Consider the following 27728-nt stretch of genomic DNA (forward strand, 5'->3'; position numbering starts at 1 on the left):
GGTCTTCGAACTATTCATAGTGTTGTAAATTGGTCATTCTGTTAAGTTTTGTCACAAGTGGCAAATAGAATAATGACATGGTTGTTTAGACAATTGCCACACTAGCACTACATGTGTAATTAATTTGAAAAAATAATTTTAAATTTTTTAATCATTTATTTATTTTTAGTTTAAATATAATCTTTCAAAAATGCATTTTTAATTTTAATTTTAAATTTTTAACAACAACGTTATTGTTATTATTTTGTTTATCACGTATGACAAAACTTGACAGAAGATTTATTTTTGCTAAAAATTCAAGAGATACAGTAATTCATATACCATTATTTAAGGGCAAATATCTTAAATAGCATATTTTTGATGCATTGACTTTTAACATAAATAATTATGCTTTTTTTTTTTTTTTTAATTGATAAAAAGTAAATAGTTAAACATTTTGTGTTAATGGAGATGAGATAGAACACTAGTAGATGGTATAGTGTAACACTCATTATAGTTTTGAATTTAACTTTAGATTTTTGATTTATTACTCATGGGGTCTTAGCTTTAACATTAACATGATTTTTGTCATACGAATGTTCCAAAAGTCATGATTCAATTTCAAAAACAACACAATTTAAGGAAGTACTTTTTCTTTTCTTATTTTTTTTTTTATATAAAATTTAAGGAAATACTTCAATTAAAAGGAGAATCAAAACTTTATTGTGATAACCTCCATGAGCAATTAAATTACAACTAAAGTTCCACAATCAAGAACACATTATTTAGATTCAAATTTATTTATTTTCAATATTTTCTTTATAGCGAATAGAGTAAACTTTAACATCACCAATCAAAGATTTGGTAGCATGTATATATATAATTTAATTGAATGAACAAACACAAGCTGTCTAAAGATAAAATATTAAAAGCTCTAAATAAGAGTGATGTTGAAAGAATTATTAGTGGGACATACTTAATATATTTGTTATAATAAAACCCCAATACTTTATGTATCTAAATAGGTGGGATGGCAATTTTCATATTAAATTTTATAAAAATTTATGATAATTATTTGGTGTATTTTTTTTATTGTGTTTTAATTTTATTTTATAAGAATAAGTTAAGAAATATTTTTTTTATCTATTAATTAAAAATACTTTTATATATTATATTTTATTAAAATGTAATCACATTACTCTCACTCTCCACTTAAGTTTAGTATATAATTTGCATTATCCTAACAGTATAATGAGGACATCATAAAGATGGGTATATCTTCAAGAATATAAAAATAAAGGTAAAAATTAAAACAATTATTATAAAGTGGATATATAATGTAATTTCCTCTATTATTTTATATATATGAAATAAAATAGGGATAATTTTTTTTTTTGAAGGAAAATGGTAAACTTTATTAGAATGAACTTTCAACCATTACAATAGATAAAAGATCAGCAGGAGCAGTACTCTCACTGAAAATACGATCTGAATACAAACAAGAGCTACGAGCAAGACAGTGTGCAGCTTTGTTTACAGAACGTTTAACAAAATTAATAGTGACTAAAGGTAAGGAAGCCAACAATGTACGACAAGCAGACACATGTTGACCAAAAGGAGATGGAATGAATACCGAACCTCGAACTGCTTGAACAACAACCAAAGAATCCGTCTCAACATCAACCCTGACCCCATTGGTGTCTCTTTATCCAACTCAGAGCCTCCTTAACCCCCACAACTTCAGCTATGACCGGGTCCACGCACCCCTCCAAGAGGACCGTGAAGGCTTCAATGAACCGCCCATCATGGTCTCGAGCCACGCCAGCCGCTCCAAATTTTCCGTCATTTGCAAAGATTGCGCCATCAACATTTACCTTAATCTTTCCCATAACCGGTTTCACCCAATGCTCCAAGTCTATGTTCGAACCCGAAGGAACAAATAAAGACCCCATTCTCCTTTGTTGAGCATTTCTCCATTGATTAAGGACTACTCTTGCCAATAGAATAACCTCCGCCGCTGACAGTGATTTCTCCCGCCAAGCTAGCTCATTTCGGGCATGCCAAATTGCCCAAATCACCATCAATAATTCCTCCTGTGCCATAGTAGAATGCTGAAGTATCATCTGACTAAACCAATCCCAAAATGATGTTCAAGACACTGAGACCATATTTAAACTCGACCTCTGCCAACATGATCTTGCAAAGGGACACAGAACCAATAAATGGATGATCGTCTCAGACGATTGGTGACACATGGGACATAGTTGATCCAGAGGAATGTGCTTGGTATTAAGTTGAACTTTAGTAGCCAAACAGCCTGTCAAAGCACGCCACATAAGTTGGTGAACTTTCGGGGGGACTTGAAGCTTCCAAGCGATCTTCCAAATTTTCATCTCAAAGTCACTAATGTTAGTGACATCAGCCTGATGTAGCAAGCGATAGGCCTCCCTTACAGTGTAAACACCATGCAGATCCAGAGACCAATACCATGTATCAATTGTAGACTCCTGAACAATGTTGGTCTTCAAAATTAACTCCTTATCCCGATCATTGAAAATATCGGAGATCACTTCCAAATCCCAACATCTTTCTCCTGGCACCATGAGATTGTTAACCTTCCACTGCTCCATACCATTAGCGATAGTAGTGACCCACGGATGAGAAGTATCTTCTAACCACGGATCAGACTGAACACTAATACTTGTACCAGGACCAACAACCCGTCGAGCGCCCTTCTTGATCAGCTCTTGTGTTTCGAAGATGCTTTTCCAAATAAAACTAGGATTCGGACCAAGAGAAGCAGTCAAAAACGACCCATGAGAGTAATATCGAGCCTTGTAGACCCGACTAACAAATAGGGATAATTTTAAAAAACACAGAAATAACAAAAAAATTACAAAAATATAGTCTATACGGAGTTTTCAAATTTTTTACGTTTTTTTAAATTTTATTTACATAAAATATAGTCTTTTGATTTTTTTATGTTGTATTTTTGTTATTTGTGTCTATTTTTTTTATGTTATTTTGATGTAGTTTTGTTGTTGTTTTTTTGTTACTTTTATATAATTTTTTGTTATTTTCTTATATTTTTATAAAATACTGGAAAAAATTATTTTTTTTTTTGTCATGATTACTTTTTTGATAAAAAAAATTACATCAACAAAAAGGGATCTCTTTCATCTAAAAAAGCTTATCATTTATTTATGTAAAAAACTTTTTTTTTATTTAAAAGGGTAAAAAAAAACTTTAAACTTAAAAATATGAAAATTTTAGAGAAAAAAATAAATTAATGTTGTATAATTATGCTTATTGTTTTCATTTTATTACCATAAAAGTTTCATAACAATTGATAAAATGCCATTTATAACTTATATATGGTTAATAAAATAAGTACAATAAACATAGTATTTCTTTAAAAGAAAAAAAATAACCAAGAAAATAAAGCAAGTACTAAACTATAAGTTAACAATAAAACTAATAAGTTAGGACCTCGTTTTTAATTGAAAAAGTTGAAGCTAACCCACAAGTACTTTACCTTTGATTTAAACCTTTTACCACACATATCCAACAATACCTAGTAAACAACTATTTTAGTTTTTTCCAAAAATCCAACCTTTTCTCCTTTTCGAGTAATTTAATTTATTGTGATATCTTTTTTTTTTGAAAATAAGCGTAAAGTTATATTGGATAAAACTAGACCTCATGGTCATTACATAAAATGTTTTCCGGAACAGAATTGATCGGGATCGATCCAAACACTTGGTGGGTAAAAGCCCACTTAGCGACATTGTGTGCCGCATAGTTACATGTCCTACTAATATTAGAAAAATTACAACATATTAAAGAAGGAGAGGACTTAGAACAAAAGGATACATAGTTCTCAAGGGCCCAATGGGACGCCTTCCCATTGAGAGCGTTGATTACTAATCTCGAGTCACTCTCCACAATTACATAGTTATACTTCAAATCTAAGGCAACCGACACCGCCAAGCAACAGGCCGCCGCTTCTCCACACAGAGCTTCCGAGAACTCCAATCGGGACGTGTGAATAGAAACCACCCTTCCTAGATGATTTCTGGCCACAACAGCTGTGCACATACTCTCCAAACCCACGCGAACATCACAATTTAACTTTATCCAGTCCAGAGGTGGAGGCGTCCAGCTATCCTTCACAGGCGGCGAAGGACTAGGCAAGAGAGAAGTATGTGCCTCTGCAAAAGAAGAACAAATATGGTCAATACATTTTAGAACATTAGGAGTACAGTTATTATGTATCACGTCGTTGCGCATCCTCCATATATTGTCCACCACAATCGAGGCATAAAGAAAAACATCCTCTACTCGGATACCTCGCCCATTAAGGCTCCAAATGAACTTCACCCAATCCCAAACCCGAATGCCATTATCACAAACAGGGAAGATCCCCCACGGAGAAGAACGCCATAAGTGCATCGCTACATCGCAAGTAAGGAACAAATGCTCCATGGTTTCCTCACCCATACCACACATCGGACAACTGGAATCATCAATCTGAAATCTTCTTCTAATCACTGCCCGAATAGGGAGAGCTTGGGAAAGGATGCACCACCAAAGAACCTTATGACGCTCCATAATGTTACTATTCCAAAGTTTATTCCAAAGAGCAGGAGCAACATTACACTGGGGAGCTCTTTCCAAAGCCTGGGACAGATAAGCCGATTTACTCGAGAAACGCCCATTACTTTCCAAGGTCCACAACCAACTATCCTTTCCCGATCCAGGGGGAATTCCATTTTTCTGAATTGCTAAAACCGTCTCCTGATCGAACAGACTTTTTAGCTTAGAAATGTCCCACCCTCCCGTAGGCAAAAGTAGATCAGCGACACAGTTATTATCCATAGCAACACTTCCATTTGGTTTCGGGACGAAACCTTTCAAGTGAGGGATCCACGGGTCCCTCCATATGCTAGTATCTCTTCCATCAGCCACTCTCTTGCAGGCCCCTTTCCGGATGATATCACTAGCTTTAACAACATTTTTCCAGAACCAGGAATCAGAGTCTTTGTACTTGCAGTGGAGAAAGTCCTTACCCCTTAGGTATTTGGCTTTGAGGATCTTGCAACATAAGGACTGGCTCCCTGTCAGTAAATTCCAACCCCACTTAGCCAGAAAAGCAAGGTTCATTTCTTTGGTTTTCCGAAATCCCAGTCCCCCTAAAGATTTTGGGAGGCACAGCTTGTCCCAAGCCTTGAGATAAAGACCATGGTTCCCTTTCTCAAATCCCCACCAGAAATCACGGACCAAACCATCAATCCTATTCACAATCCGATTAGACAACTTGGTGGTTTGCATGGCGTAGATAGGCATGGCCAGACCCACCGATTTGATTAGGGTAGCCCTTCCAGCTTTCGATAAAGTTTTAGCCTTCCACCCCTGAAGCTTGGATGTGAGGTTGTCAAGAATGAAGTTAAAGTCAGCATCTTTTTGCCTAGATCTGAAAAGAGGCAAACCCAGATACTTTACAACCCCCTCAGGAGCGCCGATGCCCAAAGCTTCCTTAATTCCTCTCCTCATACCATTCGGGGTATTTTTACTAAAGAATATTGAAGTCTTGAGTTTGTTGACCTTCTGCCCAGACCACGAACAAAACTTATCCAGACAATCCCAAAAGGATTTAGCTTCATTTATGTTAGCCCGGCCCACCAAAATGAGGTCATCAGCAAAGAAAACATGGGATAAGACCGGGCCCCCCCTACTTAGCTTAATCCCGTGAATAACCCCCTTCTCAATCGCCTCATCTAAAAGTCTGGAGAGCACTTCCGCTGCACAGATGAAGAGGTAGGGGGATAACGGGTCACCCTGGCGAATACCGCACGAGGGCACGATCTTACCTACCGGTCCTCCATTGAGACAAATATTGAGGGAGGCAGTGGTGATACACTGAGCGACCCAGCTACAAACTTCTTGGGGGAATCCGAAACAGCCAAGAACATGGTCAATAAAGTTCCAACTAAGCCTATCATAAGCTTTGACTAGGTCTATCTTGATAGCAAAGAAACCTTCTTTTCCTCTCTTCTTATTGAAAGAATGGATGATCTCTTGCACCAACACATTATTATCTTGGATATTCCTTCCTGGAACAAATGCAGCTTGAGTTGGGCAGATGAGCGAGGGGAGAATAGGCTTGATTCTATTTGCAATGATTTTAGAGATGACCTTATATATCACATTGCAGAGAGAAATGGGTCTAAAATGATTTGGTCTCGTCGGGTTTTGCACCTTTGGTATCAGCACAACATTCGTGGAATTCACACCCTTGTGCATCCTACCCGATTCAAAGAAATCGCCGACAGCATCACAGAAGTCACTCCCTACTGACTCCCAGTAGTGTTTGAAAAATAAAACAGACATCCCATCAGGCCCAGGGGCTTTATGATTGCTCATGGCAAAGAGAGTACGTCTTATTTCTTCCCGGGAGGGGGCCTTGACCATCCCAACCTGGTCCTCATGAGAAATCCTTTCCCTAAATAAGTAGCCACAATTCAGAGGCCTATTAATGTTAGATGCAGAGAAGATATCCTTAAAAAATTCCAAGAACTCCTGACCAATTGATTTCCTCTCATTTAACCAAACATTATGTTTGTTCAAAATGCAGTCTATGGCATTTCTTCTTCCTCTAATAGCAGCCGAGAGAAAGAAAAATTTGGAGCATTTGTCTCCATCCTTAATCCAATCAATTCTCGCCCTTTGTTTCCAGTAAACAGCTTTCCTGGTTCTTGCTTCATTTAGGCTCCGTCTAATTTCACATTCTAAATTCCAATCTCTAGAACCAGCAGGCAACATCTGAATTTCATCAAGTTTAACCTCCAAATCTTTGATTACCTCATCAATTTTCCCAAATTGCGTTCTCTTCCACTGAAGGAGCGCCACTCTTGTAGCTCCTATCTTTTTAAACACTCGGGCAGGAGCCCAGAAATGGCGCACAGAATCCCAAGCGGTAGCCACAACCAGATTACTTCTTTCATCCCTTGTCCAACTTTCCTCAAACTTGAAGCACTTTTTAAACTTGGGCACAGTCCCAACCGAATCGAGACAAAGCGGTCTATGATCAGACGTACTTGTCTGGATCGAGCAGAGAATGGCTTTAGGGAAAAGATGAAGCCAAGCTTCATTCATAATGCCTTTATCCAAGGCCGACTTCACATGGCCCTGACCCGACCGGTGATTGTCCCAGGTCATCATGTCTCCTTTAATATGCATATTGATTAGGCCCCGAGACTCTACCAGGTTTGATATGAAAGGGATAAAGGGGTCTCGACCCAACGACCCCTCCCTCTCGGAGGGATTAAGGACAAAATTGGTATCACCAAATATCAACCAAGGACCTCCAAATCTATCCCCTAACGCCATGATGTCGCTCCAAAAATGCTTCTTTGCATGGTTGTAGGGAGGACCATACACACACGAGAGAAGCCAAGGGTGGGTAGGGGGGTCCGAATAGACTATGCCCGAAATATGATTACGAGAGCAAGCTATACATTCAAAGCAAAACCCAACCTTCCACGCTAAAATTATTCCCCCCGCATTGCCAATGGGCGGCACAGAGATATGAAAATAAAAATGAAAAGCTTTCAGAATACGTACCAGGGGATTGGCATCCACCTTGAGCTCAGTCAAAAACACAAAATCCGGAGAGCGCGATCTGAGCAGGGACTTCAACTCCTGAACTGTAGAGGTCTGCCCCAACCCTCTACAGTTCCAAGCAACACCTCTCATGGCGCCTGTGGAGGAGATTTGACATACTCCTCCACAGGGTTAATCGAGTGAACAGATAAGCTAGATCCAGATTCTTCAATCACAAAGGAGCCAACCAGGTGATTTCTCGAAATTCCATTGTTGCAACTAGAGCTCTCACCAGAGGGCTCCTCCGAAGGTTCCTCAGAAAGATCATCGCCGGCCGCACGTTCCTCTTGAATTTTTTTCTTAGTGTCCCAAGGAAAGTCTCGAACTACACCATGATAAGTTCTCACTAATTTGTGAGGTCTCGAGCATAGAGAAGCGGATCCCTCAAATTTCCTCTTTTTAAAAGGTGTAGTACGCTCATTAGTTTCCGAAGAAGGCGGCACTCCAATATCACCACCCAATTGTTTGATCTCATACAAATCCAACTTGCCAAAGTGTTTCAAGTCATAAAGTAATTCATCTTGTGCTTTAAAAAATTGAGACAAGGCCTTTTTCTCTTCAACATCTTTTTCAGCTTCATTTCCATTAGAGTTGACAATCTCAGGTCCCTTGCCAACCAACAAAGAGCTATTATCCAGAGAGGGATCATCAAGCTGAAGAGAGCCTCCCAAGTTTGCAAGAAGATTGTCACGGGGTGGGCTGAGATTAAATCCCCCAACCTCCAAGGGTCCCGTCCTAACAACATCTCTCGGCCCAAGCTTTTCCAAGGAGATCTCCTTATATTTCAACCCATTAATCAAAGGTGGCTCAAGAGCACCACACGGCCCAGAGGACTTAAAGCAGTCCGGCCCACTAGAAACAAACGGCCCACCTTGCTCTCCAAAACATTGAGTATTTAATAAACCCAGCCCAAGACTATTTTTCATTGAAACCCCAGGCCCACGAGACCCTTGGCCCAAAGCACACGGACCATTATTTGCCCCATTGACCATAGGGGCCCCACCAGCACACTTGACAGCATTAACCAACGGGTAACTCACTTGAACCGCCTGAGACGAATCCAACGTATTTGGAAAATGCCCAGAAGACTTTCCTCCTTCTTTCAAAAATACACCAACACTATTACCATTTTCAGCAAACTTTGAAGCACTCCTTGCAGGCATAGTCTTGGGCACCCAAGTCTGATTCGTACCCCGATGAAGTTCAGACATCCCACGCCCAGTCCTTTTCTTCCCACGTTTAGTAGCTCGAGACGAGATGGAGACCGGACGGGCCACCGTCCCCTCCAATGCAGGACCGGTCAAAGGCGATCCATGGACAATCACCCCCGCCTGAGACGCAACACCCGAAAAAACATCATGGAACCTCGAAGCCGTGGACAACCACGGGCCAAACATGGGGTACGTCGCACCATCGGCCGCCTCCACCATGACCGGAGAAGAGAGTGAGCAGCCCCTCCTCTGGTGGCCCAGGCGGCCACAAAAATAGCAGAATATACCAATTTTCTCGTACTTGCATTGAATCCACTTTTTGCCCCCAGAAAAAAGATCGAAGAAACAGCCAGCGTTCAAGGGATTTTGAATGTTTAAGTCAATAAGCACACGGAGATAAGGACCCCATTCCACCGGCTTTTCCTCCTCTAACTCAACCTTTACAACCTCTCCAACTTTACCACCTAAAAGAGAGCCATTCTCAATCGAATAGTACTCATGAGGTAGATTATGAAATTGCACCCATACCCTCAGGATATCCACAGATTGCGACTGATCTATACCAGAAAACCAAGAGTGGAGAGCGAAGGTGTATCCTTTGAACGACCAAGGGGCATGTTCCAGAGCCCAATCTCTATCTTCAACATTTGCAAACCCAAGCTTGAAACAGTTCTTCGATCCAGGTCCGTCAGCGAGTGAGCACACAGTTACATGCTTCTGCCAATTTTTTGTTACAAATTCTATGATGTCATCCGCATCCACCAGCATAGGTGCCACCACCTTTCCAAATAAGCAAAGAGAAGAAAGAACCTTCAGGGAGGTGGCACAAGGAGCCAGAGAAATTGAAGCTTCCACGCAGGTAAAGCATTTACCTTTAAGGGTGGCAGCGGGGGCATTAACTAACTCCATAAAGTTCAAAAAAACAAAAGCACAAGACAACAAAAGACAAGAATAATAACTTAGCGACCAACTACCCACCCCAACAGAAATCAAATACACTATACGACACTGAAAGCAAAGAGAGATCCAACCAAGAAAACAACGCACAGGGACCCCACCCGCAAGCAAAGCACAAGGCTGAAAAGGTTAGGAGAAAAGAAAGGAAACAAAAGCAAAAAGGATGGAGAAAGGACACTACACCGAGGAACAGCACAAAAAAAAAGACAAAGGAAAAGAGCAAGAAAACTAGGGACAAACAAACAGGAGAACTAAAAACTCACAAAGGAACACAACAGAGAGAGTAGAAGAGAGGCAACAAAAGATTAGTATATGACTAATCTAGAAGAATGGAGAACAGTAAAAGACCACTCCCCATGACCAAAACAAACTTACCCTCTTACCTCTCTCTCTCTCTCCGAATCTCTAGTCTAAACAAATCATCACCTCCCCAATTTTCATCATGTCTTTACTTTTTTTGGTGGGGAATGTCTATTTTAGACTTGATATTGTTAAAAAAAAAAAATTAGAATTTTAGGATGCATATTGCATGATGCCATTCACTTTTATGGTAAGAAAATTTTTAGTTGAAATTTGTTATGACGGTATATATTATAATTATTGAAGTATTTTTAAAAATTTTAATGTGAAAATAATATTTTTTTATATTATATTATTATAATTTTTTTAAAATTTTATAAAATATTTAGATAAATTATAAAAAAAATTAAGGAAATTATTCTATATATTATTTTTTTTTAAATTTAAGATTTGAGTTCTTAGAGTAGTTTCTCCGGTGAGTTTTTATACGATTTTTTGTTGCGATTTAAGTTGTTTCGCTAATTGTAATAGGAGTTTTTATGTAAAATTCCATAAAAATATAAAAAAAAAAATTTTAAAATGTAAAAATAAAAAAATCTCAAAAAATTAACGAGACCAAAAATAAATAGAAATATATCTATAATTCAATTAATTTGGGACATAAAAAATAAAAAGAAAAGAGACCACCGTCACTCCACCGAGTCAACTCGTGACTCAGATGAAAAAAGAAAAAAGAAAAAACTGTTTCCGCCAAAATTGTTTTAAATAATTTAGTTTTGGCCTTGTTTTATTATAATAAATTGAAATAAAAAATGAATTTATCCAATTCCAATATTTTTGTTTTTGGTTTTTTTCAAACGTAAATGATTATTTTAATCCCACCACTCACCATACCCCTTTCTTCTTTCTCTCTCTCCACTTCTTTTTCTCACTGTTCTTTCTTACTTTCATTTCTGTGCTTTTTTTTTTTGGCAGCGAATACTTCCACGCTTTCTCTGCCAAAATATCGCTAAACCCTAGAAAATGCTTCCAGGTAAGGCTTCGGTTTCGAATTCGGTTTCAGCCTGATTGCCAGATCTGAAAGCGTTTTCTCGGTAAAGTTTTTCCACTGTTTCTTTTTTTTTTCTTTTTGTCGTTTTTGTTTTTGAGTTTGAATTTGTGTTCACATTTGTTTATTTTTTGTAATCATTATTGCCTTCTTTTTGGGCTTAGATCGAAGTTGAGCTGTGATTTTTAGCTTACGCACCTGCATTTTGTTGTAGATCGAAGTATGATCTTTGTGCTTGAGGAATTGGTGTTTTGTTTGTGAAAAGCTTTGAGTTTTTGGTACTTTTGGAGTGGTGACTGGTGAGTAGCTCTGAATGATATTATGTCTTTTTTTGGGTTTAAAAGAAGGTGATAAGGTTTATGGGCTTTTTGTTAATGTAGTTGATGTTTGAACTTAAGACCAGTGAGAAAATGGTGAAACAGAGTTAGCATTGAGCTTAGTTGAGCTCCCAGTCTTTGATGTTTTTATGTTTCTTTTGCCGTTTCTTTGGAACCAAACAGATTGTTCTGTAGTGTTTGATTTGTTTTTGTTGGACCAGGGGAGCTTTCCTTTGTTTCTGAACTTCATTTCAGGGTGAACTGAAATGGAGGAGCCTGTAGTACAAACTGGGGAAGAGCCAGGAGAGAAAATCCAAGTTGCCGAAAAGCAAGTTTCAGATAATTCATCATTAGGAGAGAAGAAAGTTGCGAAAACTGTGAAACCTGGTTCTTCTGCTGTGACTTCAAAGGCCTCGGTACCGACGGGTGTTAGTAGGAAAAGGGTGATTGACCAAAAAACCAGTTCGGATGTGAGGAAATCATCTGTGACTGGTTCGTCACACAGTTCGAATTCGGGTCCCGGGACAAGGCGAAACAGCACTGGAGGATTGGCCGAGAAGCCAACTGTTGCGTCTGCTGCAAAACAGAGCAATGCCACTACTGTGGCTGGGAAAAAGACAACGGAGCCATCAAGGCGGTCTCTCCCCGAGCTCAGGAGGAGTTCGCTGCCTTCAGTGGCTACTAAACCTTTGAACAGAAGCAGTATTTCAGAAACTAAAAAATCAACTCCGGTGGCTTCACCAGCCGACCGTAGTCTGAGAAGATCTACTGAGTCTGTTGTAACTAAGCAAGCAACAACAGTCAGTGGTAGGTCAACAGTAAGGCAATCATTATCCGTTTCATCTCCTTCATCTTCTACTTCTTCAAGAAGAGTGACTTCGACTTCATTAGATAGTTCTGGGGGAAGCGCGATAAGGAAGACGGTTTCTAAGCTTTCTTCTCCATCTTCTCGGTCTCCTACAGTCTCTACAGGATTGAGATCTTCGTCTCTGTCTTCATCTCAGGATCGAAGTTCTACTCTATCTGGACGTAGGAAAACGGGTACTCCTGATAGCAGGGATTCCAAGTTCATTGTTCTTCCTCAGGTGGAGATAAAAGCTAGTGATGATGTGGTGAGTACTACGGTTATCTAAATCGATATTTAGGGGCTTTTAGCCCATACCCATCTCAAATTTTTGATAATGCTTCACTTAGTTAATCTTAATGATACTCAGATAGTGGTTCATCTTCATTCACAATCAATGGGAAAAGTATTTTCCTTTACTTTAAAATCTAAATTTTCATTCTTCTCAAATAATGAAAAAGATAAGCTTTATTAGACCATATTTTGTTTGAAAATTTTGGAATATTAATAATTTAAAATACACGCTGAAAAATGGCTATGCTTGGCTATCTGATTCATTCAATCTCCGACCATTGCCAACTTAATTCAATTCTACATCATTTAAATTTTACACAAAGACATACATTTGCGTTCATTCTGCAGCCACATGGTGTATGTATCGTGCTTAGAATCAGCGCACTGAAGTTGAGTAGTGTTGGTGTCATTGCGTGCTTTACAAAAATTGAATATGCTATTACTCTGGTTTTAGTTCTACACATGTATGTTATGGTTTCTAGTGTAATTGTAGCAGTGGTAATCGTCCTCGTAGTCTTTACTTATCACAACTCTTAAACTTATTTCAGAGGTTGGATCTCAGAGGTCACAGGGTTCGCAGTCTCACAGCCAATGGGTTGAACTTGTCATCAAATTTAGAGGTAAACTTGTGTTATATATGGTAATTATTAATTATAGAAAGTTGTTACTGTTATGTTACTAAATGCCAGTAAAATCTATCCGGCTTGTGTTTTTTGATTCCTTGCCTGTTGTGTTAAGACTGTTATCACTGGTCACTGAATTTCCTTGGATGAGTCATACTTCTGATTTTAGAAGTATATTGTATTATAAACTATTGTCTTATGGTGAGCTGTTTCATGTGCATTAGTGTTTATCCCAATTTCAACCCCTTGCCAAACTTGAAGCCTTTGGGTTGTGCATGTTCATTTATGGAAAGAAGTTTTCAACTAGCAGTTTTTTATACTCAAATATTGTATCATACGAAGTCTGAAACTGGAGTATTTTAAAGGGTTTTCGGGAAATATAACCCCTTAAGATGTTATTATGCGTCAACAGTTTTTTTTTTTCCTTGAAAGGCTTTACGAATTGTCATTAGGAGTAGAATTATGACCAAAAGGTTAAGTGACTTGCATGAAATTCTGAGCCACTACTTTTTTCTAAGTGATTTTTGTTTGTTCATTAAAATGACATTCTTTGTTGGCAGTTTCTTTATCTTAGAGACAATGCATTGTCTACATTGGAAGGAGTGGAGATTTTATCACGGGTGAAGGTATATTACAAGTGCCTGAGAAGCTTTCCTGTTATTATGATCACACCTGTTATAAGAATAAGTAACTAATGGAGTTATAAAATTTTATAACAATGAACATGTAAGCACTGTAGCTTGTTAATTGATCTATAATTATTTCTTTTAACCAGGTTCTTGATTTAAGTTTCAACGATTTCAAAGGGCCTGGTTTTGAACCTCTTGAGAATTGCAAAGCCCTACAGGTAAAACACTAAGCTGCCTATGAATTGTCATGTATTAAATGCTGACTCATCCATTTGTATGTTCTGAAGGTTTTTTTTCCCACTTATGTAGCAACTTTATCTAGCTGGAAATCAAATCACATCACTTGCAAGTCTTCCCCAGCTTCCTAATTTGGAGGTAAGAGCAGACTATAATAAGTCTTATATTGCTGATCAGGTTTCTTAATAGTAAACTTGTAGTGGTCTTTTCAATCTGTCTTAGTGATTCTTTATTCTTGTTTGTTTCATGTCCCTTATAGTTCCTCTCAGTTGCTCAAAATAAGCTGAAGTCTTTATCAATGGCAAGTCAACCACGACTACAGGTCTAGTTTCTTTGGCTGTTGCAAGCTAATCAACCTTTTCGTTCTTTGTTTGACGAAGTGCTTCTCACTTATAAATCATTTATTGCATTTGCAGGTCTTAGCTGCTAGCAGAAATAAAATTTCAACTCTAAAGGGTTTTCCTTATTTACCTGTCCTTGAGGTCAGTATAGCATCTTATGTTATTTGATTCAGGCTAGATTTTAGTTCACTTTCTCTGTACTCTAAGAACACATTGGAAATATATGAATGCTCCACCATTGGTTATTTGCTTCATCTGCAGCATTTACGAGTTGAAGAGAATCCAGTTCTTAAAATGCCTCATTTAGAAGCAGCATGCATTTTGCTTGTTGGACCTACCTTGAAAAAGTTCAATGACAGAGGTATTCTTCGGCACTATTTATCTTATTGATTTTTATGAATTGGCATAATGTTGTGTGTGTGTGTGTGTGTGTGTGTGTGTCTACTTTGTTCTGTTTGAGTGTTTGGACTTGTGGACATCTGGTTTTCCTAGTACTGGTTGGTCTCTATCTCTCCTGATTTTTTTTTCTATGTGATTAATGGGTGTTTGCTCATTTTATGTTCTCTTGCTCTAAAAGATCCATAAGATTCACTGTTTTTTTTTTTTTTTTTTTTTTTTGTAATGATTAATGAGCTAGAAAATAATGATTAAGATTTGCTGTTTGTGGCTTAAAAAAATTTCAGCAAATTAACTAGTTCATGTGGGTTTGAACAGATCTTTCTCGGGAGGAGGTATCAATTGCAAAACGTTATCCTGCACAAACATCGTTGTGCATCAGAGATGGTTGGGAGTTTTGCCGTCCAGACCATGCAGCAGGTTTGTAATTAACAGGGAATTTCTATACTATTGATCACTTTGCAAATTCAGCTGTAGCATTGTCAATTAGAGCACCAATAAAGTTATATTGAGAATGTCGTGTTGAGAACATTATGTCTGCTGAGGTTATACTGAGTTGTGTTTGTTGTTAAATGTTATTAAGCTGCTAAAATCGGTTTCTTAGTAGCAAATAGTTTGAGTGGATAACATTATTCTTCCCTGTGCTACGTTTTCTTTTCTTACTTTGGATATTAGTTTGTATTTTCATGCAATAAAATATGGACGAATTAAGGTTTGATTTCCATGCATTACATCGATTGCACTGCATATATATATATACAAAGTTGTATATATATTTATATGAATACTAATTTTAAGAATGTTTTATAAGCCATACAAAATTCAGTTAAAATACAAATATATTGTCTTGTTCTTGGTTTATTTGCATTTTATGATTTACTTTACTAGCAACACAAGGTTAGGGATGGAAATGAAATTAGTTATTAATTAGTCTCTTTTCGGGTACCTAGGATATATCATATATTTTATCTAATTATTTAAATGCTGTATATTGTTTATGTCTACCATTTAATTTGCATTTCGAGGTACCATTTTGTAGACATGAAAATTCTGCATTTAAGGTTATTTTGCATAAGAGCTAAACATCTGTTACTTTTTGTCTGAGAAATGCTTTGTTTCTGAATTTTGGTATGTTGGACAGATTCAACATTTCGCTTTCTGGCTGAACGATGGAAAGAGAATTTGCCTGCGGGTTACTTGGTCAAGGAAGCCTCTGTGGATCGACCTTCTGAAGAAGATGCTTGTCACTGCCACTTTACGTTTGTGCAAGAGAGCACTTTGAGTGTTGATTCACAGCTAGTTTTAAGATATCAATGGTTTGTGGGTGACAGAACACCAACAAATTTCACTGTTATTCCTGATGCCAGGGAAGAGGTAATTGGTTTTTTTGGTATTGCCGATGTTTTTGACCCTTTTGATGACAACGGATCGTTCATTGTGTTTTCATGCAAAGGTTTCCTTTGTAGTATTAGCATCTGATGACATTTCACCAATTTTATTCGTTTGATAATGGTTTACCAGGTTTATTGGCCCAAGCATGGAGACATTGATAAAGTATTGAAAGTTGAGTGTACTCCCGTAGTGGGAGAAGTTGAGTACCCTCCTATATTTGCGATTTCTTCACGAGTTTCACGAGGTAAGTATTTATTAATTTATGCATTCTTTGAAAATGAAAATATGATCTTGAAGTCTAGCTCAAATAGAAAAAATATTTTTTTTTCATTTGATCTGACATAACCGTCTTGAAAAGGAAATGGAATCCCAAAGGTTGTGAACCTTGAAGTTCATGGGGAGCTAGTGGAGGGGACCGTTTTGAAAGGCCATGCTGTGGTTGCATGGTGTGGAGGTACTCCTGGAAAGGGAGTTGCCAGGTGAGTTGTGTATCTCGTGTGGTTTGTTGGAGTGTACGCATGATACCATCCTTGGCCAGTAATACAGATTTATGCGGTGGAAAACTTAAAATATGTGATGTGATCATTGGTGCTATCAAGGAAATACACACCATTGTTTGTATAGCCTGCTTAGAATGCTTTACAGGCATGAAAATAATAAAGCCACGTTTCTACTCACTTTTCAGTTGGTTAAGGAGGAAATGGAATGGCAGTCCTATTGTAATTGCTGGTGCTGAAGATGAAGAGTATTTGTTAACTGTAGATGACGTTGATTCCAGTTTGGTTTTTATGTACACACCAGTAACAGAAGAAGGTGCCAAGGGCGAACCACAATATAAATACACCGATTTTGTTAAAGCAGGTACACAGTCAATTCTCAGATGATCTTGTCTTCTTATCACATATCCAATATAATTGTCGATCAATGGTGTTTTCAATTTATATGTGATGATTACACTTTTTTGAGTATATTTACATGGGTCTCTGGTATATACAATTTGGACTTACTAGAGAAGTTGCACTTATATTGTGAAACATGAGGGTGCTTACTTGAAGTTGGACTACAATGAACACGTCAATATATTTGTAGGAAAAATTTCCAAAATTGGTATTCTACCAAGATTTGCCAAGTTTACTCCAGATTAATAATCATTAGATGTAGGTAAAGGAGTGGGCATTATTTTGTTTGTATTAATTGATGAATGATATGCGGTAAAATATAGCCTTATTTAACAAGAGAATACAGTTTAATATATTTAAATAATCCGAAATTCTGGACAAAAATATCTGGCCATGAAATCAGTATAAATTTGAAAAAAAAAAACCAGTATGTGATAAATATTTATGTTTCATTATTTCAGCTCCTCCATCCGTTTCTAATGTCCAAATCATTGGAGATGCTATTGAAGAAACTACTGTCAAAGGAGTTGGTAAGTACTTTGGAGGAAGAGAAGGCCCCAGCAAGTTTGAATGGTTACGTGAGAATTTGGATACTGGGTAAGTATAAGCTCTTGTTCTATCAACAAGTTGAATGTACTCTCTTGCTGTTTAATTATGTTTCTTTTTTCTGTTTCACAAACTTGCCTTCTCTGAATGTATAGTCTGGCAGTTTTCTGTTGTTTTGTTTTTAGGAAAATCCAAAAATGTTTTTGTTTTTGTTATTTTTGGGTTGTACGTTTCTGTACTCCAATCCTACCCATTGTATTATTTTCTCTGTATTAATAATACAAGTAGTGTTGTTTTGTTTTAGAAAAAAAATTGTTGGTGAATCACCTATTTTAATTCATTAAATCTCTAGTTTTCATTTTGGGACTTTGATTCAATGATGATTTTTATTCCCTTTTTTTATGGCTTTTTATTTTTCACGAGGTATAATCTTAATGCATAACTATTTTGGGTGAATTAATATTTGATTTTTTTTTTAACTATATTATATTTTTTTAGTTCAAAGTTAAGGCATGGTTTCAAAATCGCTTTAGTTGATATTTTATCAACATATTAACTTTCACTTGGTTGCTGTTACTTTTTATTTTTGAATGAACATTGTTATCCCTTATTTTCTCCTGATGACTTTTACTGACAGAGACTTTGTGTTACTCTCAACTGGCACATCTGAGTACACCTTAACTAAGGAAGATGTTGGACGACGCTTGGCATTTGTATATATACCTATTAATTTTGAAGGTTGCCCATTTAACTTAAATTGTGGAAACAACACACATTTAATTTATAGCTTTTTTAATGGTAGCAACAATTCTGGTTGGTGCGTTTTTCAGGTCAAGAAGGGGAATCTGTTTCATTGGTGTCTAATGTAGTGAAGCAAGGTAACTCAACGCATTTTTTGAGTTTTGCTTAATGTTTTATTATCTTTATAAAATTTAATTTTTAGCATCACCATGTACCACACCCTTCCTCGTAATTACAAACATTTTTTTTTGCTGACCTCCAGCACCTCCGAAGGTAACAAATGTCAAGATAATTGGAGAAATAAGAGAGAACAGTAAGGTTACTGTGACTGGAATCGTTACTGGAGGAACTGAAGGATTTAGTAGAGTACAATGGTTCAAAACTGTTTCTTCTACTTTGGATGGTGAGAAAGACCTTGAAGCGTTAAGTACGTTAAAGATTGCTAAGGTAGATGGTACTTTCAAGGAGCATAAAATCTTAATAGTCAGAAAAAAATATTTGATGGTTTATGATTTATTACATCTAGTGCAACTAATTACCAACCTCATTACAGGCATTTCGGATACCTTTAGGAGCAGTTGGCTATTACATAGTTGCAAAATTTATCCCCATGACCCCAGATGGTGAATCTGGTGAACCAGCATACGTCATATCAGAGAGAGCAGTTGACAGTAAGTGAATCTCTATGTTTTCATTTAACGTAGTGAAGTGATGATTAGTAAATTCAACCAACTTAAAGTTTAGAAATAGGGGAAAGAGATAGAAAAGATAAAGAACTTTGTCAAATGACGAATACTTGAAATACCTAGTTGCTAGATCTCTAGCAAAAACAACTCAGCTTGGATCTTTAGACCCTAGTACCAACTTTTAAAATTGATATGTCATGCTGACAAACTTTTGACATTCTTGCAGCTCTTCCTCCTAGCTTAAATTTCTTATCAATTACTGGGGATTACACTGAAGGTGGAATCTTGACAGCATCCTATGGTTACGTGGGTGGTCATGAAGGAAAAAGTATTTATAAATGGTATCTTCATGAGGTATTCTGTTCTGTCTTCCTTGCATAATATAAGTGTGTCTTCATAACACCTTTGGAGTTGGCACTCAATAGCTTAATCCCAACGGAACATTGTAGGTCATTTCGGCATAATCATCAGAGATACAATAAACATTTCTTCCCTTGCTTACTTAGTCAGCATTCATCTATATAGTATAGCTAAATTTATAATTTTGTTGGTTCTATAGTTTGCTCCAAGATCTGTAAAAAATGTAATAGATGTTTTCTTTCTTGCTTGAATGGTGTTTTATGTGCATAATATGTTTGTTAAGTACTAGCTTTTTTCAGGTAATACTCTGCTAACTTGTTTTGGTAATATGCAGGTTGAAAATGAACCTGGTAATCTAATAAATGAGGTTTCAGGAATTCTTCAGTATCGTATTACCAAAGATGCCATTGGAAAATTTATTTCTTTTGAATGCACCCCAGTGCGTGATGATGGAACTGTGGGTGAGCCAAGAACATGCTTGGGGCAGGAACGCATTCGACCTGGTATAGTATTTTTTGCTAATGTCCTGTGATGCATGAGAGCCATTATTTAAAATCTTAACAATTGCATCTGCGTTAGTAACTTGTTGACTAAAACCTATTCTTCCTGTTTAAGATTCACAATGAATTTTGTTTATTTCACTACTTTTGTATGTTTTGAATTCATCCTTGTGTATTTTGAATTTATCCATGGGTAAGTTAAATATTCTTTTTAGAGGATTTAACTATGTGGGTTTATATTATACTAACCCCTGTTTATGAATGCAATATCTTTAAAGCACGCTACATGCCTCCTCTCTTAAGATGGCAGCTATTGAATAAAAGTAGCTGTTAAGGAGCTATTTGGTGCTGAGCTTATGCATGTTTTATATTCTTGTACATAGAGAACTTCATTTGCATAATATATACAACACTATGGCTTATACTGTTACTCTACATTCAAAATTCAGTTTTTTTTTAGCGTGCATCATAAATTTTGTAAAGGACATTTATTTGCATTTGCTATTTTCAAAAGCAATATAATTGCCCACCATGGTGGGTCATGATCAACAGACTACTATATGACTCTTCTAGAGTGATCACTTTTAATTTGATGCTTGATATTAACTCATACTTCACTTTTGCAATTTGGTAATTAGGAAGTCCAAGATTGATTTCTCTACAAATAGTTGGAACTCACATTGAAGGAACTACACTAAGTGTTGACAAAAAATATTGGGGCGGTGAAGAAGGAGAATCAGTTTTTCGATGGTTCCGGGTATTTATTTAAAATATATGCAATTGGTTTGAAGTAATTCAGTCTCTTTCAGGGGTACCTTGACAGATGGGAGAAATGTTGCTTGTTTGATTGGCATTATCAGACAAATAATAGTTCCCCATAAGATCTGTTTTTTGACAAATTCTTGTTCATTCTTTGTTTGGAGAATTAACGAGGAATATCTTGTTTGCAGACTGCTTCAGATGGCTCACAGAATGAAATTTGGGGTGCCTCCACTTCTTCATACATGCTCTCACTTGGTGACATTGGCTTCTTCATCTCAGTATCATGCGAACCTATTAGAACAGACTGGGCTCGTGGGCCCATTGTTCTCTCTGAACAAATTGGACCTATCATTCCTGGTACATGCTCCATTTTATATCTCATCCATTGCTTGGAATAATGTACTTAATGCCAGTCTTAATTATATAAAGCCCAGTCTGTTTTTCTTGATTAGCTACAGTAAGTTTGTTCTGGAGATGATGATGTGTTTTCCGAGAAGGTGGAAATTTAAAATAAGATGACACTAATTTATATTTTGAAATTGCATTTCAGGCCCTCCTACTTGTCAGTCCTTGGAGTTTGTTGGATCAATGATAGAAGGTCAGCAACTGAGCTTTGTTGCATCTTACAGTGGAGGGTGAGACTTGTACTCTTTTCTTTTTCATTATACTTGATGCTATAAATTTTGGATTTTTTCTTACCTAATCCAATTATGGTTTATGGTTTAGGGAGAGAGGATCTTGTTTCTATGATTGGTTTAGAGTTAAAAGTAATGGTGCCAAGGAGAAACTGAGTACTCTAGGTGAGTTCTATTTAGGATAGAATGCATGTGCACACCCATACAGGATTACAATATTAAAACAGTTAAAACTTTTCTTTTTATCAGAGTATCTGGATTTGACTCTTAATGATGTGGGAACATGTGTTGAACTTGTGTACACTCCCATGCGTGACGATGGAATGAAAGGGAATCCTAGAAGCATTTTATCTGATGTGATTGCCCCTGGTAAGTCAAATGTTAATTGTGGGAATTCAACTGAGCTTCCCTTGTGGTTATGTATTTAAAATAGATTATTATACTTATTATTCGATGATTGCACAGTGCTCTTTTGAACAGCTAGTGAAATTGGCTATGCTAGATGGCACATTAATTCAACTTGGACCTTATGTTAATCATGTATGCATATTAAACAAACAAAAATTGGTACTATACGTTGTATTCTGTGTGAGAAGGAAAAGTAGCTTGCAGAGGATCACAAAAAGTTGCAGGGTTGTATTTGCAGATATAGTTAAACTTACATATTCTATTTGCAAAAATGTTTTTACCAAAAAAAAATGAAAGGTGGCATTCAACTGTACTAAAATCCTCAAAATGAACTTAGGGAAAGAGTACTCTACGGAATATAAAATTCTTAATATGTGACATTAGGCTTTTATAGGACAATAATTTTCAATCACCTTTTACATGATAATTACCTTGAGAAGGTGAAGGTCGTTGCCAAATTTACTCTCTGTTCAGAGTTTCACGCTTCTCTTTTTCTATAAAAGATTGTTAGACAGCTTTCTTGTATATGGTAGTTTTTAGTGCCACACATTGTTCGAAGCAATACAGGTGGAAGTTTGAATTTGAATGTTAATATATGTGGTTTCCATCATGCAATTGCTGAACATGCTTCATGCATATTCTATACTTAGGATGAACCAACCATCATGTCAAGGATAGAAGAATGAAGTTAATTTTGCTTTATTCATTATATAAGATTTATGTTGCTAAAGTTATTGAATGTCCATTCAAGCAAACCCTGATCCATTAGTTCATCCTTTCTTGGTACAGCGGATCCTGTGGGAAGGGAGCTTGTAATCCCTGATTGTTGCGAGAATGAGGAAATAGTTCCCCAAAAGACATACTTTGGTGGACAGGAAGGTGTTGGAGAATATATTTGGTATAGAACAAAGAGTAAGCTTGATGAAACTGCTCTAATGGAAATATCTGATGCATCTGAAGATGTGGTTATATGCGGCAAAACACTGTAAGTTCTCATAATTTGTCACATATTCTGGATAATTCAGTTCTGCTCTTTATACTTAATATAAGTGTCTGACGGATGTGCATATGTGACAGAATGTACACACCATTACTTGAAGATGTGGGGCATTATTTGTCTTTTTATTGGTTACCCACTCGTTCTGACGGAAAATGTGGAAATCCTTTAGTGGCAATTTCTGACTGTCCTGTTGAACCAGGTATGATGAATGCCACAATCTTCTGTTATAACGTAAGGTTACTTCTGTTGAATCATTGATACTCAGTGATGTGAGGACCTACTGCAGAACTTTAATTCTCCATTGTGATCAGCATTATTTGATTAGTATTTTCTTTCTCTTGTACAATGTCTAGCATTCATTTTTTCTACGCCATGAATTTCATTTACTTCACTGAAGTGGTATGTATTGTGCATGTTTCTCATTTTATGCTTCTATTGGTTTATTTACATTGGCCAAAGTAATTCCGAGTGATATACCTTATTATTTGATATGAAACTTCCTGTTCGACACATTGTAGTCTTTTAAATCTGCTATTTGACTGACTGATTTGGCAAATTGTTGCAGCTTTACCTGTAGTGTCTAATGTTCGCGCTGTAGAGTTGTCTTCGGGTATTTATTATGGAGAAGGGGAATATTTTGGTGGATATGAGGGGTCAAGTCTTTTTAGTTGGTACAGAGAAACTAATGATGGAACTATCATTCTTATTAATGGAGCCATTTCTAGAACCTATGAAGTTACCGATGATGACTACAACAACCGGCTATTATTTGGGTAGTATTCTTTTTCTTATGCTAACTGCTCTCTCTCTCTCTCTCTCTCTCTCTCTCTCTCTCTCTCTCTCCCCTAATATGAGTAGTAGAAAAATATAATTGAATCAGGTTTCACTTCTTGTGAATAAGTTAGCTAAATAATCTCATGAGCTCACACAATGAGACCTCAAAATGATAAACCTGATATACCTAGTTTGCCCATTTCTTTAGTTACATGGACAATTTAGTGATGTTAAGGAATGACATGCATCTATCACTTGGATTTGAGAATCATTAGTAAATGTTTCTAACCATTTTTCTCACAGGTATACACCTGTTCGTTCTGATTCTGTTGCGGGAGAACTAAATTTGTCTGACCCAACTGGAATTATTCTTCCAGGTAAGAGATTTCCTGTCTGATCATACTAAGAACTTTGTCTAGGCAACTTTGATCAAATGTCAGACTAGCTTAGTTGCTGTCATTTTTTTTATTGTGGGTGTTGCTAGTGCTCATATTCTTTAACATCAGACATTAATGCTCGCATATAGAACTTTAAATTGCTTTTGGATTTGACATTCCACAGAACTTCCAAAAGTAGAGGAGCTTGTCCTGACTGGAAAGGCGATTGAAGGTGATGTGCTAACTGCTGTTGAAGTGATCCCAAAGAGTGACACGCAACAGCATGTGTGGAGCAAGTACAAAAAAGATGTTAGATACCAATGGTATGTACCATGTCCATCTAAAGGCTCCTTGGCATCATCACCATTGTTGACTTTTTTGTGATTTGCAATTTGAAAATGGCACGCACATACATATGTGTGTATACTTCATAAATATTGCACTATAGGGAAGCTCCTCAAACTTATGCAAATATAACTGTTTACTTATTTTGCTGCACTGCAGGTTTTATTTATCCGAATCAGGAGAGAAGAAAGACTTTGAACCATTAACTGCACAACGTTCTTGCTCGTACAAGTTGCGGTTTGAAGACATTGGACGGTGCTTGAAATGTGAATGCATTGTGACTGATGTGTTTGGAAGATCAAGTGAGCCTGTGTATGCTGAAACAGCACCTATCCTACCAGGTACTCTTTTAAAGCTAAAGTAACTTGAACAGTTAAGCAAGTTGCTTTCCTATTTTCTCTGATGAAAGAAAAGGTTGAGAAGAGTGATCTACTGTTGTTTTTAATGCATCACACATGGAACTTATCTTTAATTTAAAAAAGAACAGAAAAACTAGCTAAAAAGTCTTCATTTGGTCATATGCTGCCTGGTGCATCACATTTCTTTCTCAAAATGCTCAATAACGTTTATCGATGGTTTTACCGATTCTTGTATTTTATTATTTATTTATACAGGATATTCATTAGATTATGGAGTCTAGTCTCTCTCTCTCTCTATTATACACACACACAAATGTTATGGATCCATTAGTTTGAAAAACAAAGTCTTGCTGTTTTGCTTACTTTCTTACATGGTTGGTTTTCGAAAATTATCTTCTGTTTTGTGGATACTTTTTTCCTTAAAAAATCCCTTGTGATTTATTTGGGCAGGGATTCCTAGAATAGATAAGTTGGAAATTGAAGGTAGGGGTTTCCATACCAATCTATATGCTCTTCGTGGTGTTTACAGTGGAGGAAAGGAAGGAAAAAGTAAAATCCAGTGGCTAAGGTCTATGGTTGGAAGTCCTGATTTGATCTCTATACCAGGTAGAGTTTAAACCCTCTACTATTTCTCATATTAATGACATTTAATTGTCATTTATGCCCCTTATTTCTCAAATATCTATCATTTAGAATGTGATGAAAAGGGGAAGAATATTATGTCTAGGTAAGGAGCTAATGGGGATTACCATCTATATAAATAATATATAGATTTTTTCATATATTCAATGCAAAATTATGTTGCAGGAGAGGTAGGAAGGATGTATGAAGCAAATGTTGATGACGTGGGGTACAGGCTGGTGGTCGTCTATACTCCTGTGAGAGAGGATGGAGTGGAGGGACAACCTATCTCTGCCTCAACAGATCCCATTGCTGTTGGTAATTAGATTTATCTCACTATGATTTTTTCTTTTGCTGGAGTTAGAAATTAGCATCTTCAGCACCCCTTCCGTTTACGGATATTATTTGGTTTATTTCATAGTTTGAAAAATACTGTTGCACTTTTCTTGCTTTCTTTGTAATCTGTCATTGATATCAAAACCTTATTGCAACTCTTGTCTTTCTTTTGGGAGGTTTGATGCTTTCCTACCATCTTTTACCGATTTAATAATATAAATATGGTCCAACCAATCTATCAAAAGCCTTCTCAAATTTACATTGTCTGCTTTGATTTCTCACAGAGCCTGATGTTCTTAAAGAAGTGAAGCAGAAGATTGAACTTGGATCTGTGAAGTTTGAGGTAATTCCACAAAACTAAAAGCATTTGTTATAAAGATTCTCCTTCATAGACTCACAAGCTTATATTTATTGATACAGGCATTGTGTGATAAGGATCGATCTCCGAAAAAGGTTGATTATTACATGATATTCTTGCCTATTTCCTAATCACTCTTTTCTTTTTCTTTTGATAAATTTAAGTGTAAATGGTCTAAATTCTTTAGTGCTCTCTATTGCAGGTTCCGGTAGTGAGCAACCTTGAGAGAAGAATTCTTGAAGTCAACAAAAAAAGGATTAAGGTTGTGAAACCAGGTTCTAAAACGTCTTTTCCAGCAACAGAAATTCGGGGTACTTATGCACCTCCATTTCATGTAAGTTTATGCTCAAACTCTTGACACTTCCCATTTGCTGTAGATATAGTCTTTCCTTCCAAACAGCCAATGATTTGGACTTTGGATTTCATTGAGTTTTCTCTATAATATCTGATTGGACAGGTGGAGCTGTTCCGAAGTGATCAACACCGGCTTAAAATCGTAGTTGACAGTGAGAACGAGGTTGACCTGATGGTGCAAACTCGACACCTCCGTGATGTTATAGTTCTCGTGATAAGAGGCCTTGCTCAACGATTCAACAGTACATCCCTCAATACTCTACTCAAGATAGATACATAGTAAAAAACATCAATCAAGACTGTCCATTTTATTTCATGATTTTTCAATCTTTCTTGTCCATGGAAAGTTCTGTCATTATTCTCATTGTTTTCGATAACACGATCACTATTGGTATTGGCGTTTTCAACCTGTTGTGTAAAAAAAAGAGATATTGTAATGTATAGTAGTTAGGCTTCTTGTGTCAAATTAGTGTAAATTATGATATTTTTTGTTACTACAGCACTCAAATTTGCAGGTGGGGTGGTGTACGGTATTCTTTGTGTTCAGATAATTTTGTTGTGTATTCAGCACCCATGTAAAAAACTACAACTTTTATTTGTTTATTTATTTCAACCTTAAAAGTTTTCTTATTACCGTAGTTTAAAAAATCATTAGAAAAAAACAATACTTTTTGTATTTCTAAAATATGTTCTATAATTATGTTAAATTCTTGAATGTTTTTTTTTTCCGGAATATGTGATCAAAATCTGTTGTAAATTAAATTTAGGTCGTATTATCTTTATTAAAGAAGTGTATTATAACATGCGCAAAGGTGGAAAGTAGTAGGGATGTAAACGCTGCGGGTGCGGGGATTGCTCCCCCATCCTATACCTGCTTCTTAAAATTTAATTCACTCTCATATTTGTGTCAATACTTGTTTAAATTAAAGTGGGGCGGGGCGGGGATTACCCGACAGGAGATGGATTCTCATCGGATACCCATTACATATATATATTCTTTTTAAAAAATAATGTCTCAATGAGAAAAAAAAAAGGAGAATTTTCAGTAATATACGTAATATTAAAATTAATTATGAAAATGACAACGCAATTTTAATATGCACTACGTATTCTTCTACCGAAAGTAATGAAATAATTATTTGTCTTAGTCTATTCTTATCTTTGCTAGGTTATCATTCTATTTTTATCTTTTCTTTTTGTTGATAATGCTATCTAAACTAACAAAACAATATATACATATTATTTTATTAATTTTCCTTTTCTATCTCTCAAAAACTTTTTAGATCATATTAATTATTTTTATTTAAGAACTGTATCATTATGACTTATTTTTTAAAGTGGATATATAGAAAATATATTTTTTCTTTTACTATCTCCAAAAAAAAAAAAATAACTTTTTAGTTTCTTTTATATTTTATTAAAAAGTAAATATCTAAA

The 27728-nt window shown here is 36.4% G+C and overlaps 3 protein-coding genes across 5 annotated transcripts; 1 reads left to right on the forward strand and 2 right to left on the reverse strand.

Annotated features, from left to right (window-relative positions):
- Nucleotides 1-1396: 1396 nt before the first annotated feature.
- On the reverse strand, nucleotides 1397-2081 carry LOC133039760 (uncharacterized). The gene is made up of 2 exons (XM_061118705.1): nucleotides 1744-2081; nucleotides 1397-1664 (listed from the first exon to the last, which is right to left on the reverse strand). The coding sequence occupies exons 1-2, from the start codon at nucleotides 2079-2081 to the stop codon at nucleotides 1397-1399; spliced, it is 606 nt and encodes a 201-aa protein (XP_060974688.1).
- Nucleotides 2082-2129: 48 nt separating this feature from the next.
- Nucleotides 2130-7734, reverse strand: LOC133039761 (uncharacterized). Its single transcript, XM_061118706.1, has 2 exons — nucleotides 3941-7734; nucleotides 2130-2826 (listed from the first exon to the last, which is right to left on the reverse strand). Exons 1-2 carry the CDS (start codon nucleotides 7732-7734, stop codon nucleotides 2130-2132), a joined length of 4491 nt encoding a protein of 1496 aa, XP_060974689.1.
- A 3172-nt stretch (nucleotides 7735-10906) lies between these two features.
- On the forward strand, nucleotides 10907-26912 carry LOC115697199 (187-kDa microtubule-associated protein AIR9). Of its 3 annotated transcripts, none has more exons than XM_030624110.2 (39): nucleotides 10907-11203; nucleotides 11372-11456; nucleotides 11696-12586; nucleotides 13161-13232; nucleotides 13796-13861; nucleotides 14011-14082; nucleotides 14174-14239; nucleotides 14361-14423; nucleotides 14518-14583; nucleotides 14704-14803; nucleotides 15157-15258; nucleotides 15980-16212; nucleotides 16360-16474; nucleotides 16589-16709; nucleotides 16916-17091; nucleotides 17591-17726; nucleotides 18313-18413; nucleotides 18506-18553; nucleotides 18679-18863; nucleotides 18970-19087; nucleotides 19329-19456; nucleotides 19797-19965; nucleotides 20601-20719; nucleotides 20913-21081; nucleotides 21275-21359; nucleotides 21451-21524; nucleotides 21609-21728; nucleotides 22557-22752; nucleotides 22845-22966; nucleotides 23333-23540; nucleotides 23845-23918; nucleotides 24103-24241; nucleotides 24423-24604; nucleotides 25073-25228; nucleotides 25430-25561; nucleotides 25864-25922; nucleotides 26000-26032; nucleotides 26140-26271; nucleotides 26395-26912. In XM_030624110.2, the coding sequence occupies exons 3-39, from the start codon at nucleotides 11741-11743 to the stop codon at nucleotides 26569-26571; spliced, it is 5160 nt and encodes a 1719-aa protein (XP_030479970.1). In that variant the 5' UTR covers nucleotides 10907-11203; nucleotides 11372-11456; nucleotides 11696-11740; the 3' UTR covers nucleotides 26572-26912. The 3 variants fall into 3 exon arrangements, with proteins under 3 accessions (XP_030479970.1, XP_060974980.1, XP_060974981.1); XM_061118997.1 differs by having other exon boundaries at nucleotides 11002-11203; nucleotides 11322-11456; XM_061118998.1 differs by lacking the exon at nucleotides 11372-11456 and having other exon boundaries at nucleotides 11002-11203.
- The last annotated feature ends 816 nt before the right edge of the window (nucleotides 26913-27728 follow it).

Source organism: Cannabis sativa, chromosome 7 (genome assembly GCF_029168945.1).
Source record: "Cannabis sativa cultivar Pink pepper isolate KNU-18-1 chromosome 7, ASM2916894v1, whole genome shotgun sequence".
Taxonomy (NCBI): domain Eukaryota; kingdom Viridiplantae; phylum Streptophyta; class Magnoliopsida; order Rosales; family Cannabaceae; genus Cannabis; species Cannabis sativa.